Source organism: Triplophysa rosa, linkage group LG11 (genome assembly GCF_024868665.1).
Source record: "Triplophysa rosa linkage group LG11, Trosa_1v2, whole genome shotgun sequence".
Lineage (NCBI taxonomy): Eukaryota > Metazoa > Chordata > Actinopteri > Cypriniformes > Nemacheilidae > Triplophysa > Triplophysa rosa.
The window spans coordinates 13,905,345-13,922,480 of NC_079900.1; the positions used below are offsets into that span (position 1 = coordinate 13,905,345).

A 17,136-nucleotide genomic window follows, 5' to 3' on the forward strand; every position below is an offset into this window, starting at 1 on the left:
TTCCCCCAAATAGATTTCATTTGTATGGGCACAAACATGGAAAACATTTCTCAGAATATCTTCGTCTGTGTCCCACATAAGAGTCATATACAGGTTTTAAGTGAAATTAGGGTTAATAAATGATGACTCTATTTCTTTAAATAAATAATACAGTGCACAATAATAATTTTTGACATAAAACTAGAGATCAGTGTTGTGGTGGCTACGCGAACATTAAACTAAACAGTTCTCCATCACACCAGAAAACAAGAGTTTCTCAAAAAAAATCAGAGTAATTAGGTTGTTGTTGTTTTTTTATTATTGCAGTAACACAATTTGCATCTGGTTGTACATCTCCAATAGCCATAACAGATCACAGAGATCTGTACATCAAACACTAGTCACAGAAACCATTGAGAAAACAAAGTTCAGGCAAAAAATCAATACAGAAAGCAACAATTTCATAAATAATACATTCAAAAACAATATCTACACACACTGTACACAAACAAATACACTCATACAAATCAGATGACTGAAGCTGACTTGTGGAGGGAGCTTCTGGACGCACACACACTCACTCACTAAAACACACACTCAGATTATCAATCGACTGTAGATCTGATCTCTCATATTATATTCAAGGTTCTTCACAAAGTGCTAGGATCTCAAACACTGGTGCTTACACACACATATGAACGTATATTATATACTGTATGTATTACCAGCTCTGACACCACAACCAAGATTCAAAATAGAAACAAATAAAAAACAGAACTCTAAATTCAAACTATGAATAAAATCATATAACACTGTGATCTATATGTTGTTTTCTTGTGTTACCACAACACAATCACAAAGGTAAGGTTCTGCGTATACGCACTACAGACAGCACAGCTCATTTTCACTGTATACATACTAACAGCTTTCTTAAATCCTACTTATAGATGTTGAATGATATAGACGCCCTATATATATGTTCATGTAGCAACATATGTACATGTTTTTTTATCAGAATATTTTTTTACATCTTCATGGCTTCGATTAGACCGAGATTAACTTGATTTAAACATATTCATGTAAACAAACAGCATACAGAAATATTACACAATGCACAAGACGATATTCGATATTGTGGTTGGATATGAGCGGAGACCACAGGATGGCTCGGAGACCGCCGTCGGGATATCAATTTTGCGAGGATGGTGAGTTTGCTCGTAGTTGACAAGGGAACATGCAGAGGGCAGCGAATACCTCCGGTCGTCTTCTGTCTTGTGTTACTCGCAGAAACCACGGTCTCTGTAGGGGAAGGTAGAGGGTGAGATGGTGTTGGTTGTGTACTCGGTGAAAGGGTGTGTGATTCTGCGTTGTGTTCATTCAACCTTGGTTCTGTCACCTGTGCAGATTGATGTTTGGAGGGAGTCCAATTTAAAGACAAACTCTGAGACACAGTGACTTTGATGTCTGCCATCTGAAAGTAAATAGTTGCCCTACTTCACTGTTTATCTAAGACTGACTCTGCTTGAACGCTTCTGCTTTGTACACGACTAACAGGTGCATGTTGTTCCAAATAAAGAAATATTTTTCTTTGTATTCATTTTTATCACATCTTTTAACTTTCGTCAAAACTCATTTTTAGAATCGAATGATGGATAGTACAGTAAAGTTACATTCTACATTTGTCTTTTATATTACTATTCAAAGCAGAGATATAAACAGACAACAGGTTGAGTTGCTACAGGACACTAGATTCTAGGTTCTCTTTCCAGGTTTCCCACCTAAAGGCACGGTTCATCCCCCCCCCAAAAAAAGTTATGTAATCATTTATTTACCCTTGTGTCATTCCAAACACACAAACGATATTTTGAGAAATGTCTCAGTGCTTTTGTGAGCATACAATGGAAGTCAATGGGGGCCAGTGTTGTTTGGTTAACGTACTTCAAAATGTCTTTGTTTGTGTTCTGCAGAAGAAAGAAAGTCATACAGATTTGGAATGACACGAGGGTGAATAAATGATGACAGAATTTTCATTATTGGGTGAGCTTTCCCTTTAAGGGTTAAACTGAGGATAAGGGGAGTTCAAAGCCACTATTTGGACAGTCCTGAGTACAGAACACTCCACTACCGTACACCCTTACCATCATGCTGACGTTAAATTCGGATGTGATTGTTTTCATCCAGCCTGTCAATTAACATAAAAAAAAATAAAAAACACGCGTAACATCAGAACTCCACATTAGGTTTTTGATCTCGTCCCCAGAGACGCAAGGCAGCAGGTTTTATATTTTAAATGCATCACGGCGACAAACATGAAATAATGGTGAATACTCACGCTCCCTCTTCTTTAAGCAGAGAAAGGAACTTGCTGACTCTGTACGCTTGATCCATCTAGAGAGAGGAGACTAAACATCAGCTTCTATAAATAAACTCTTTTCATTGCTGGGTTATCTGATTCTCTATGCAGTTCTGTCATAAGATACTCATGAGACTGACAGACTTTAGATGTGCAGTGTTATTCATCTGTGCGAGACAACTCGTCAAGCGGCTGTGCAAAGCGTAGAAAAATCAAATGAATGAATTATTTAGATCCCCTTTCAAAGATGCATGTTGGAAAGGCGCTCAGGCTCATTAAATTGCTGGTCCACACCTCACAGCATTAAGAGATTACTGCAGCTGCACTTGAAAAATGAAGTGTGACGATGGAAATATTTCCTGTGCCAATTCCATAACATTTACAAATTGCTTGTAGTGAGTGATGTGCACCAAAAGCAAAGTTTTAGCAGAAATAAAGATGAGTACATATGTTAAGACATAAAAATGAACTTGATCTTTAAACATCAATGTTTTAGGTCACTTTATATGAATGTACAAGGGAAACTTTTTTTACAGTTATTAATATCATTTTTAATAAAGTTAAACATTATTAATTTAATTATTCTTATATAATTATTAATTATTATATTAATTGATATTATTATAATTTAATAATATTATAGTTTTTTATTTGCAGTTTACTTAAATGCTCTTGTTGTATAAACTAATAATAGTCAAAACTATGTCATGTAAAATATATGCAGTAATATAGTCTCTGCATCTAAATTTAATTATGAATTATTATTTTAATGCCGTAAAAATTCATGTTATATTAACAAAACATCACACGTGGCATCTGTAGTTACTTCTTCACATATTAACATCATATCTAATGCTAATAGATGTGCCTTCAAATTTCTGATTCATTCTGCGTTTTTCAGTGGGCTTAGCTGACCTGTAATGACCTACACACTATTTACAGACTACAGATCTCCAGTGGGATCATGTGAATAGTATTGTTCCCTATAGCTTACCTGCAGAGACATCTCAATAAGCATGAGAAGCTTCTTAATGCCAATCCAAACTCTTTTTCCCTTCACATGCTGGGCAATTTTGGTTCTCTCAGCATCCGTGAAGCTGCCCAGGAGCTTGTGATCAACACAAAACAACAAGATTAGTAATGTAACAGTTTGTGTTTGTAAACGTCTGAGGTGGTGTGTAACATGATCAAGTGTGATTAAACAGCACCCTCTGCTGGATAGTTCAAGTGCCCTGCATCTGAAGGGTCACTGTCCTCCAAAGTTTCAGATTTTAGAATGTGTGACTTATTATTCTAACCTGTGATGCATCTCACCTCTAGAGCTTCAACCAGGTGATCTCCAGAAGAGATGTTTTGCACGTGAATGGTGGTGCTGAACGCATCCAGCATCTCCATCTCTTGCAGAACGTCTTTGCGGCTGGTGGTACCGATGATCAGCAGCTTTCGACCCTTTAGAGGAAGAGCGGACATGTTACTGTATGTTTATAATCTCACAATCTAATATAAGTTAAATGCATTTCAATTCACAAGGAACAGTACTCCATTCACAACACGAGCACTTACATGAGGTGGAGTTTTCTTCAGCAAAACCAACAGAGCCTGAAGGACCAGGTTGGAGAAGCGGGGGCCAATCGGCACATAATCTGTTTTACCACACAGAATTCATTCATACTGTCTCATTTATTCCAATAAACACCAATTCATATAAGAATAAGGAGAAAAAGTGTAACCTAATAGACGTTCAATGTCGTCAATCACAACACAGCTGAGCTGAGACTTGTACGCGTCGTCAAAGAACTGAGAGGGAATAGTATCCGTTGTAAAAACAATACGCATGAAACAGCCATAACATTGCTAATATATCCGAGTTCACTGCCACAAACCTTCTTGATGGCCTGGCATTTGGAGATCTCCGAGTGGCCAATCATCTTGTCCGGAGAGCAGATCTTAATAAATGGAAACTCCGAGTCCTCCGAGATCTTAGCAGCCAGGGCTGTTTTGCCACTGTGAGGAGGTCCTGTGACACACAGGCATACGTTTGAACACTGTTTCAAACCGTTGGGTTAGATATAATACTATTGAAACGATTCAAATGAAAACAAACCCTCGAGAAGCATAGACACCAGTGGTGTGCGATCACTGTTTTTGGTCTGCTGTACCAGCAGCTCTCCATCCTCCAGCACACGGGTGACCGGATCGCCCCATTTAATGATGCCGTTCATTATATAACTGGAATAGTCTTCCTGGTTGGTGCCAAAAGCCTAACAAGAGAGGAAATGACATGAAATCCCTCGCAAGTTAATAAAAACAAATAATCAGTGATATCATTTTTTGCTTGTGAAAGGTTTTTAGCTTTTAGATACTTACAGGTTTAATGTCATTATTCAAAGACGCCAAGAAGTCTGAACGAGTGACCTGGAGTTTCTCTGCTCTCTCCATGTCCACCTCTACAGTGGATGTGGCCTGGAACATGATCATTTCTACCTTAGCTTTATTCATTGTGCTGGCAACTTTGCAATAAATATTTCTTACAGTAAACATTTGAATAAAAAATCAAGAAATAAAAGATTTTATTTCACAACCATGGAATGTATTGCTGTCCGCAATGGTGTTACAGTTATACTATAACTTTTTCAAAACTTTATTTGAACACCTTTTGTGTAAACCTTTCAAATAAGGTACAATAAAAATACATGACGTAGAGAGAACAACATTGCAGTACTCAGCACCTTAATGTGGCGGTTCATGGCAGTGGACTGGGCGGCTCTAACCAGACCCTCCAGTTCAGCTCCACTGTAGTTCTTGGTCTCGGTGGCCAGTTCTTTAACATCCACATCACTAGCGATGAGGTTATACTCTCTCATCTTATTAGTGTGAATGTTCAGGATCTGAAGACGGCCCTTCTCATCCGGCAAACCTAAATGATGACAGAGATGCAGACAGGTGGCACTAAACACAGATAGAGTCATACATACCTCCAGCAGAACAAAGCTAAAGTCTTACCGATCTCCATCTTCACTTCAAATCGGCCCGGTCTCATCAAAGCTTCATCTATCAGGTCAGGCCTGTTAGTCATGCCTTTCAGACAAAGAAAAGTGCACAGCAAAAAACAGGAAGTCAATCAGAGATACAAAAATATCTACAACCCAAGATATAATAGCCGGTGACTTCATACACTCCTAAAGACCAATATGCATCAAATCATTGTTGTATTTATTTCTCTTATTTTTTTAAACAGATCAAATGCAACTTGTGCAGTTATTCACCTATGACGAGGATGTTGTTGAGCTGCTCCACTCCATCGATCTTTGACAGGAGCTGGTTGACCACAGTGTCATGCACACCTGTACTGCCGGAACTTGTACCACGCTGCTTACAGATAGCATCCAGTTCATCAAAGATAATGATGTGCAGACCACTGTTAGCCCCCAACTGCAGAGAAAAAAGGAGAATAGTATTGAGATATAGCATAATAAAGAGTATAGTGTAGGGTAGGGAAGTATAGTGTAGAATAGTGTAGTATTGATAGTAATAGTATAGTAATAGAATAGTACAGCACAATATAGTGTACAGTGTAATGTAGTGTAGCATATTGTGGTATAATACAGTATAGTACAATGCAGTACAATGTAGTACAGAACATTAGTATAGTACGGTTAATGTAGTGTAGTGTAGTATAAGACAGGTAGAGTACTGCATTATCAGCATAAAAAACAAATATTGCAAAACACACATTGGATAAAAGGGTCTGCCAAAATGTATAAATGTAAATGTATAGTAAAGTACAGTGCATTGTAGTACATAGGCTGTGTTAATATTTTTGAGACTTTGGTTTATCATCTCACCCTTTTCTGTTCTTCCTCAGCATCTGCAAACAGCTTCCTAATGTTGGCCTCAGATTCACCCACATACTTGTTGAGGATCTCTGGACCGTTGACAATCTTTGGCTCTCTGGCATTCAGCATCTTACCGATCTGCCTGGCCATCAGTGTTTTACCACAGCCGGGAGGACCAAAAAGAAGGATGCCTTTCACGTGCTTACAACCTGCAGCGCAGAGGAGACACTTTAACCACAAGTCTTAAACAAGAAATTTGTACAAGCTAAAATATCTCGGCCAACAATCTTGCATTACTAAAGTGCTGAAATAGAAATCCAAGCGTACCCATTTGCTCCACAATGTCAGGAGGGAAGACTCGGGAAGCGAAGGCCCTACGGAAGATATCCGAGAACTCCTTGTCCAAACCACCAATACCCATTTTCTCAAAGTTCCAGTCAGGGTTAATGATGGTCTGACGTGCCTCTTTGGTCTTGGCCTTGCCTGGTGAACGAAGGGATAAAAAACAAGATTTCAATAGAGAATACTGGGCTGTTACATAGAAATGATTTTCGAACTGTATAAAACTCACCAACTAGTGTGAGAGATGAGCTCTCTGACTTTTCAAAGATCACCTGACTGTTTCCAACCAACAGACCGATCTCAATCTGTGAAAACAGATCATATTAAATTATCTACATAGTCATATTTATATTTTACATGATTTTTATACTGTCTTCTTTGTTCTGAAAGAGAAAAAAAATCACACATAGTACCTTTTGCTTTTTGCCAGATGCTGGTTCTCCCCTCAGTATGCTGGGGTCCATAGCCTCAATATCTTTTATAACCACGCCAAAGAGCTTGTCGCAGAAACTAAAGACCAGCTATGACAGATATAATGATTTATTTACAATAAAACATCAAATAGACTTCAATTTCACTTTAGTGTTTGGTGAAGTCGCTCTAACCTGCTGTCCCACACTAAAACTCTGATTGTTGAAATGCTGGATGAACTCGGTGGCCATTTTGTCAGAGTCGTAGGGACTTGAGTCGGTGCTCTTCTTCTGCAGGAAGTCAATCTCAATGGTCATGGCACCAATGCACTGCACGGATTTGTCAAAGTTGTAGTTTGCCACTGAAAAGAAAATGATTAGAAAACATATTTCAGTGACTAGGTTAACTTACAAATCTAAAAAAGTACTGTGCATTTATTTCAAATGTTGTTTTAAAAGCATTTCCAGTAGAACATACCCTCTATTTCTTGTCCGATGGACAGGCCTGCCCATTTCCTCTATGAAAAAGAGTTAAAAAAAAAAGAGGAGAAATATAATAAAGTAGCAAAATATGCTGTTTACTAACAAAACTGTCTAGTGAAGTTGTGTGTTGTTCAATTGTGTGGTGTATGGGCTTGTCTTGCCCCTCTGGCATTCATTATTGTGATACAAATAAAAGGATGTTGGCGGTAGTAGCGTACCTGTGGCAAACTAAAAGCGATTGTTCCAGGAACCACAGAGTGATGACACTTCACTGTGAACACAAACTTGTGGGTGGGTGTTATCCTCACAGACACATGCCTGGAGAGAGATGAAGACAGGATTAAGCCTCTATGAACAATGCTTGAAAGACCAAGAGAAAACAAGTGGATAAAGATGTTTATATAGCATGAAGTGTTTATTAGCAGTTTATTACATCTCAGAATATAGAATATGTAGTATGTGATGGTTTAATACAAAAAAACATTATATAACATAATCTAAAAACAGAGAAAATGTGTAGCAGGATGTATATACAGTATACTAGCAGCTTTCTATTCAAGTACCGCCCACATTTACATGTACACCAATTATGAGACTGAGATGAGTTAATCTGAGATTAGTGCATGGGATTACAGTCTGACTAACAATAGCATTCGTCTCTGATAACAGCAATGAGACAGCACATTGTATGTCAATGCATTACAGGTAAAGCACAGTGATGTCATAAGTGACACGTGTTAATGTCAACATAAATCTATTTCTACTTATTATTTGACCAGGCATTTTGACAATATTCTTTATTGTAAAACAAACATTTGCAATGGAAAATTGACTCATACTGTGTGTAAAAATTCAACATATATTATAAATGTAGATTAATATACAACATACAATCTCCGTATATTAAAATTCAATTTGCGTCAATGTGGGACAAACCTACACACACACACTTCATATTGTGACACCCTTGGACATGAGACATCAGCAGGACTGCGGCATACTCTGTCAATCTGAGTTAACGTCTGGACTGAATCAGCATTACACACACACACACACACACACACACACACACACACACACACGCACACGCACACACTCTACAAGCCTAAAGAAAAATCATCAGTTCTGCTGCAGGAGTTCTGACCATGTGCACTTTCTCTACAGTATCAAGAGTCACGAGTCACATCACATTATAAAACTGCAAATACATTGTCTGAACTACACGCACACAAACGTTGTTACATGATTCTACATAACTTAAAAGGTCAGCACTAACTTTTTAATAAGGTGCTGGGGTGGTATATCAACATTTTTTTTATAAACGCAAGGAGGTCTGCACATCCAAGTAACCCAGATTGGGCTCAGGTGCCGGACAACAAAAAAGGTAAATCACAAAAGCAAGAAATGTGTAGTCCGCACACTGATGTAAAATGCTCCAAAGTTTGTGCCTGATGAAGACCTGACGGTCGAAACGTTGCGCTATCTAATAAACTTTGGAGCATTTTACATCAGTGTGCGGACTACACATTTCTTCCTTATATGGACATTTTTGCCCATACTTTTTTAATTCCAAAAAAACATTTTGGTCACTTTAAATGTCTAACCATGATGCATCTGTGAGGGTCTGTGGTGTAGGTGGATACTCACTGTCCAGACTGCAGGTCTTTCTCACTCACTACAGCACAGTTAGTCAGTGACAGCTCATCTGTCGGGCATCGGGCCGCTTGCATCGTCTGCAGGAGGAGAGAGAGAGAGAGATTGAGATGCCAAGAGGTATCAGCTGAGTTTGCCTTGCATTATAAAGACATTTTTTTAACACAAACACCAGCCTGACACAACAACATTGTGGTGGAGTGTATGATATTTAAAATATGAATATTAGCCAACTGGATTCCTCAACTATAAAGAAGATCAGTCTTTCCCCTCATCAAAAATTAAAAACCATATCACATGATTGATTCTTCGCAGGATTTCTAAAATAGCAAATCCCATGGTACGAAATAGCAAAATGGACGGTTGAGTGTTTTCACTGTGAGCTGATTTATTTCAAACATTAAATGCACAATAATTATTCCTGAATTGTCAATATTTTGATCTAATGATCTAAAAATCACCTCCAGGATTACATGTATCATGTTTTATTGGAATTTGTATTGGAAACCAAGAAACATAAAAGCGGGAAACATCCGAGAAGTGACTGGCAAGCAAAATCTAGAAAAACATAATGGGTGAGTCAGCAGCAATATAAAAGACAAACAGGTCTGATAGGAAACAATGGTTTAGTGTTTAGCTTTATTTGTTCCTCTTTTGTTTGCTGCTACACATACAAAAGCACAAAAATAAAACTCCTAAACAAGGAGAATAAAAGCAGGGCAGTAAGCACCAGGCGTTCCCATCGGGTATTTGAAGTAGAGAACAGAATGAGCGCAGAATGAGCTGTAAAGAGAGAGAGCAGCTGCAGACTGCAACACAACAACTGAAAAGACATCACTGAAACAAGAAAACATTTCAATGTAAACAGTAATGGAACTAGAATTCAGCTTCGATGTTGTTTTGTTTTAAAAATATTACTCAGTCTACACCATGAAACATGTACTGTAGAAACAGATGCATGAACACTCCATTTTTAACTGAATTAAAGGTCCAGTTTGTGAAATTTAGCGGCATCTAGTGGTGAGGTTGCGAATTGCAACCAACGGCTCACTCACACAGGACAAAGATGTCGTCACGTTTTCGCTTCTTTGCTGAAGGAGATCACGTATTAAAGTAACGCGCTCTGTAGAGCAGTTTGTCCGTTTAGGGCTACTGTAGAAACAACATGGTGAATTCAATGCAAGGGACCCGCGCGGTGTATGTAGATAGAAATAGCTCATTCTAAGGTAATAAAAACACAACGCTTCATTATTCAGATTCAAAGTGCAGAGGTTAACACAGCAGGTCTCCATGATTTAGTTAACAAAGAGCAGTGATTACCCTTTTACTTAACTTAAAGGTTTATTCAAGAGCTCGCCCCCTGACAACATGCACAATAAATTCACCACACAGACTCACACTACACAACTGCTACAGTATAGGCCAACTTTATTTGCCCTGAGAGTGAGACCAGATGCAGATGATGTGAGGATACTGAATTGTGGTTAGCAGGTTATGACTACAGCATTGTGGTGCCTTGTTTAGACATTGTGCTGTAGAGCTCACCTGGGGTGATGCTACTACGAAGGGTCAGAGCAACAGGGGTTATGGCCTGTCAGCTTTTAGGATGAGCACAAAGCTATTGAAGCATAGTAGCATACTGCCCAGACTGGCAAGTAAGGCAAGTGGAGGCAGGGGGCATTCAGAGAGCATACATACCTTGAAAAATATTACGACCTTGAGGGGGCCAATGCATGCAAGCAGGAAGGAGGGGAAAAGGACATAAGTGAATTGAAATAGCAAGCTCCACGTTGAGCTCAAACGGCCGAAAAAGAGCAGATGTGCGTGTGGTCGAGTATGCAGCATGCAGAGCAGAATTTGTATTGATTGCATATGGGGTTAAAGAAATAGCAAATTTCAGGAGAATGCTGAAACTAAACCCAGACAAGGTGGGTTTGCTGCATTTTTGACGTTTTAAAGAGACAAACGACAACAAACACAGAAAAACATGAATTTTTAATTATTTAAAATCTAAAGGAATTCGTCAGTGTTTGTTGTCAGTGTTTGTTGGCGTTCATCAGATCAGTGCGAGCAGCTTTTGTTCACCATCATGGCGAGCCAAACATGCAAACATGCACAACTTGCTTTGTTTTGTGAAACACTAAATAAGATGTTCCTTTAGTTCAAGTGTAGGCAATGGCATGGATTAAATTCCCAGGAAACGAATAAACTGATAACAGATTTAACATTAATAAATGGCTTTTGATAAACGTATTCTAAAAGTGAAACTTAAGTCAATCTGCTTTACATCTCATTTAGTGATCCATGGACAAAAGCAATTCATATAGTTTTGGAACAAAATGTAGGAGTAAATGATTGTTAACTTTAAATTTTGTAGTGAATCTCAAATGCAAACAAGCTATCATGATTGTGTAAATATAAAAGCGTTAAATTGACACGGCCTTATGAACTCTCCTTACATACTGTATATGTCCTTTCTATAGTTGAAATTTAACAATGTTAGAAAACTTCTGACATAAAACAGTAAACATTAAGGTCCATCATCAAATTAATTGCAATATATTTCTAAACATACTAATTCAGCGCAATACAAATACAAAATGCTGCTTGTCATTTCATCTTCCAGTAAAAACTATTTCAAGCAGCTCTGCTCCCCATATTTAATGAGGTTGTGCCTCTGGAGTAATACAAAATGAGGAAAATCAATACTGTCAAGAAGTAATCTCAGACTGTTTAGGGAATTTTGTGTTACAGGAATTAATTCAACTGCTTGTGTAATAAGCAAATGGCTTCTTCCACCTCCAGACTATGATTACGCATTATTGGTTTATGACTGCCTCAATGTACATGCCAATTTCATAAGCTACTGCTACACAGTGAAATATGTAACAGAGAAATGATAAACATGAAATATAATGAAAAGGCTTTAACAAATACAGAAAAAATCTTAATAAATAAATCCAAAACTAATATATAGCCTATACAGAAGCTGGATACTTCGGGATGGAACGATATTGCTTCTTCTAATCAAATGCATAACAGTTAGGGAGGATGATGATAGGAGGATAAACCTATTATTTAGTGTGTAAAAACATAGAAAAAAAATGTGACAGAGAAAACATCTGACCCCCCAACCTGTTCTCATCAATTGCGTATAAATAACACGCTGTTGCAATATCGTGTAATACCTACGCCAAAGTTCGATTTTGCGTGTATATGATACAGCAATGTATGCGTGCACATTGGTGGAGAGCAGACATTTTTAAACGTACATGAAGAGGAAACACTGAAATAATTAAAATAATACTGTTAGGTTTAGGGTTTGGGTTAGGGGACAGGTTAATAAGACAAATTTCCATTTAATATGCATGCACGCTAAAATTGATGTATTATATGCACGCAGAAATAGGCGTATTGTATGCACGCAAAATTGAACTTTGGCATACGTATTACACGATAATGACACAGCGCGTGTTATTTATATTTGATGAGAATGGGCTCGACCCCCACACATTATTCTGCAAAATAAGGCATCTCATTAAAGAGTACATAACTAGGGATTTTTATGGTCCTACTTTGGTTTGTGGAGTGTCCAACAACAAGTTTATGTACACAGATGTAGGGCTGTGCCGATAAACGATATCATATCGAATCGCAATAGAATGTATTTTCAAAAACGATGATAAGCTATTGGCATTTTGACTCGATATGGATTAATTGGCAAAGAAAACTCGACATGAGGAGGAAAACATTACTGGAAGCGGAAACAAAGGTGAAACTAACCTCAAGTTGTCATCACGCGGTTTATCAAGTGTCTTATTTTTTTCCGCAATCGCCGGTTAAACAAAACAAACTTGAGGCGCAATTGCAAGCGAGTTACTTTGAAACTCAAGCACAAACATTTTTACATCCATTGTTAACAATATCTGCTAACATGAGCTGGTGCATATGAAACAAACCAGCGCTGCCCTGTACAGATTAGAGATGTAATGAAGTGAGTTTGTGTGCACATAAAAATATTAAACATTGTATGTAAGATGCTTGCATGATTAAAGAAATGTACTACAGTTTATGTGAGATGTCTTTAAGGTTCACTGAATTCATTGAATGAATCCCACTACTCCAGCAAGACATTATTGCAGCGTTACGTATGTGCGCAGACGCTGAGCCAATAGCGTTCGAATGTACGCAGTAACGGAGCCCTTTCATTGGTTGAATGTACTGAATGAACACTCCCTTTACTTAACGAGTCAATTGAGTCAAAATGAGACTGAATGAACTGGTACAAGTTGTTAATGGCCTAATATACTCTGTATTGCAACATTAATTTAATTAAATTTTAACTGGTTAAAGGTTAACTTTTGTTAATAAACTGTATTTAAAATAGATTATTTTAAATACAGTTTTTTAATTAAATATATATCGAAATAAATATCATTATCGATCAATATAGAAAAAAACTATCGAGTTTAATTTTTTGCCATATCGACCAGCCCTACACAGAAGGTGTTATTTTGTAATAATAGGCAGTTATTCTTACCTTACTTCTTGACTGACTCTCAAAATGATTCGTTCCACGATTCATCTGTCTAATCCTCTCCTTTCCGCTACCCTAGTCTGAATTGATTGGTCAGATGGTCAAGTCTGCTGTGATTGGTCTACCGCGAATGAGGCTCTGGAGCTACAGTGTTTGGGGGAGAAGAGTGAAGTTTTCGCAGGCAATCCTAGCAAAACGTAGGCGGGGACTATATGTAGTGACGTAAATTCCCGGCGGTTCACGAATCGGACTAGGGACGACTCATTTGCGTGATTCAGAGTCGACTCCCTTTTTTCCAAGCCAATAACTTAGTTATTCATTCACCTTCAGCTTTACAACTTGGCAGACTGCTTACTATCAAACACGGCAACATTACACACTGCATGAAATATAATTTTCATGATGTCATGTTATGTACTCTTTAAGCTTTTTAAGTCAATCCAAACTTAAAAACCAACAAGCAAATCAAGAAAAGTATTTATTATTAAAAACCATGTTTCACTTAGGATTTCCAATTGGTCAACCTTTTACAGCTCAGTTAAGCTATGACCTGCCAAATTTCATGTCACTGCTGTAACATGACTTGCAATTTCAACAAAACGTTTTTAAGAAATACATTTTTCTCATTTGTCATTAATCACCCCTGAGGGAGACCCTAATTGAAAACATATCCATGGCCGAGAGCGAACTAAAACTCTTTTCTGATGAGTTCTGTGTCTCAAGTGACATGGTTTTATGGTCTGTGAAATTACAAAATGAAGATGTGGGCTGACTGCAGGAAGAAGAAAAATCATGCTTTCATTAAAATTGGTTTTAATGAGTCATTAAGCCTGATGAATTTGCCTTATGCTTTTGGCTATAACCAAGCGGTATAGTTGTTCCTCAACTCAACACGGCTTTATCAGTATGAAGGTTGTAGGTTTAATTCCCAGAGAACACAGCAAAACATATAGTGATAAAAAGTCTTGAAATGCATTCTAGTTGTTTTGTATCTGTCAAATGCATAACTGAAAATTTTACCTCAGAAGATGGTGTTTCCTAATTAGCCGTGTGGACCAAACCAAACAATAAAACCATCAAGCTTACATTCATGCCCCATCATACATCTGTCATGGTCCCACCGTCTTGTTTATGAAATTCTAGTCATGTGGAGGGATCGGGGCAGAGTCCTTAGGTTTTATGTGAGAAAACCATGAGTTGTTTGTTTTTACTTCTCATGTGTTATCTCGTGTCTAATCATTGGCCCCACTCCTCTCATTTCCTTGTTATCTTTCCCTGAGTGTTTGATTACCCACACCTGCCCTGTGTCGTTATCCCTCGTTTGTGTTGCCTATATACCCTCTTGTTTCTTTGTCCTGTGCTAGTGTATTGCGTGTACTACGTATGTTCTGTGCATGTGTTTGTACCTGTACCCTGTGCTTATGTTTTGTATAGCCTCATGTTCGCGTTCTCGTCCTCGTCTTGATGTCTGTTCCCCTAAAGTGAGTTTAGTTTTGTCTTAGTTCTGTTTTGCCCCATTGCGGGAAGTTTTTCTTTAGCATTTTGTTACCACTAGTATCAATGCATCTCACTAGATCACTGGAAAGGCAATAAGTGTCTAACACATATTTAGCGAGTGATGGCATAAACTATAGACACTATTTCATTCACATATGAAGAGTTCATTTGCAAAAACAGATAGGCTAACTCCATTTCAAAAAATACAAAAATCTTGTTTTTATCATGTTATCATTTTTTATGATGTTTTATTGTATTATTTAGCTGTATCAGAACAACCCAACTTGATTGGAATGCACAATAAAAACAACTTTTTCAAAACTGAGTTCTGTTTCTGCAAATGAACTATTTCTGATATGAACTAATGAACTAATTAGCATATTCTCCTAGGAGGAAAATTAAGTATTGATTGAGTTACTGTATATAACATAAGTGAATTCTGTGCCCACACATAGCACACAGCATTTGTCTGGCAATAGTTTGATCAATTCAGTTGCAGTTTATAAACATATATCCTCCCGTTTTCAAAAATCATATGAATGAGTCACGATGCATACATTTTTCTCAGCAAAAACAATTCAAACAATAAATTAGCTCAAGCTAACCTTGGTTTACACTGACTTGTGGCAAACCAGAAAATATTTTCACTACACAATCATTGTGGCCAAGAGAATTCACAATAACAATATTATCACAATATCAATGACATATCAATGGTTGCATTGCAATAGTGGATGACTTTCATTATGGTGACGTGGCAACCAAGTCTCAAACCTAAAGGACCAACCAGGTATTTATGAGTGTAATAAAAACCTGGTACAATTACATCATTACAATCAATGCACAATAAACATGCTGATCCTCTTACAAAATAGATAGGCCTAATAACTTAAACCTGAACCTAAATGATAAATTATTATTTCGATCTATCAGTAAACATTTTCATGTTATGACTGCAATAATGATGAAATTGCTATTCATAAAGCTTTTCCGTGTTCGCGCTCTACTCGAGTCTTCCGCATAGGTGATGGGTGGCTGTACACAGGCTTTGCGTACTAAAAAGTGCATTGGGGAAATATGTTTCTGTCGATATTTTGAAAAAATAGGCCTACGTCAATCGCCTTGCTCAACGTTATACACCACAAGCCTATCTAAAGACACTGTGAGCGAGTGATGCGCTTATGTGAGCATTACGCGAGCCATGTCAAGGTTAAATCCCCTGCACGATCACCCAATGCAATGGATCACGGTGTCCTGTGATATATCGCTCCACAACACCGATGCGCAGCAGAAAACCGATGCTACATACACGACTAAAAACAAACACTAGGCCCAGCGATATGAAATCATTGTTGAAACGAACAAAATAGCTCGATGTTTTGATGCTGTACGCTAAGGATTTGCAATAGCAAATGTCAACCTTTGCGTAGCTATTATAAGCTTCACGAACGGGCTCAGATTATATAAAATAACCGCCTAAATTTCACCAGTTTATACAAATAGCTTGCTGGACAACAAATGTTAATCCGCCTTCCCTGCATCCAGTAGGCTATGCACACATTACCATCCTATGAAAAGCAACGAGCAAAACTGCTGTACGTTTACAGCACCTGTGGTTAACAACTGAATGAATATGTTGTGGTGCCATCTTTAAATGGCTGTATTTTTGTTAAATGACAAGCCAACGCTCATCTCAGTTGAGTTTGTACATAAATAGTATAGAAAAAAAGAGCATTCTTAATATAGTAGTTCATTCGTAATTTAAATGGAAGCATATCTTACCCGGGTCGCCATCTTTGCGTTGGGTGATGCACGCAGCAGTGCTAGAGCAGCACCAGAGCAGTGAACAGCAACACAGGCGAGAGCAGCGCATGCGCACTTTCATTACAGGTGTCGCGCCTAAAACTAACCCCCGCAATGTGACGTCTCTTCTCCTTTTCAGGGCGCCGATCGTACATCAGCTTTCTAAAAAGTGTATACGTTGCACCCACACAATAATAATGATTGATGCGACGATTAAATTACATTGGACGCTTACACATATTA

General features: G+C 37.9%; 1 protein-coding gene across 2 annotated transcripts; it reads right to left on the bottom strand.

Moving 5' to 3' along the window:
• Positions 1-281: 281 nt before the first annotated feature.
• nsfa (N-ethylmaleimide-sensitive factor a) lies at positions 282-17,002 on the bottom strand. Of its 2 annotated transcripts, XM_057346633.1 has the most exons (22): positions 16,873-16,899; positions 10,755-10,772; positions 9,051-9,136; positions 7,622-7,721; positions 7,399-7,438; positions 7,116-7,282; positions 6,924-7,031; positions 6,740-6,815; positions 6,496-6,651; positions 6,178-6,377; positions 5,599-5,764; positions 5,336-5,410; positions 5,062-5,249; positions 4,700-4,795; positions 4,437-4,593; positions 4,216-4,349; positions 4,063-4,129; positions 3,896-3,975; positions 3,647-3,781; positions 3,327-3,440; positions 2,312-2,367; positions 282-1,278 (listed from the first exon to the last, which is right to left on the bottom strand). In XM_057346633.1, the coding sequence occupies exons 1-22, from the start codon at positions 16,882-16,884 to the stop codon at positions 1,257-1,259; spliced, it is 2,253 nt and encodes a 750-aa protein (XP_057202616.1). In that variant the 5' UTR covers positions 16,885-16,899; the 3' UTR covers positions 282-1,256. The 2 variants fall into 2 exon arrangements, with proteins under 2 accessions (XP_057202616.1, XP_057202618.1); XM_057346635.1 differs by lacking the exon at positions 10,755-10,772 and having other exon boundaries at positions 16,873-17,002.
• Between the last annotated feature and the right edge of the window lie 134 nt (positions 17,003-17,136).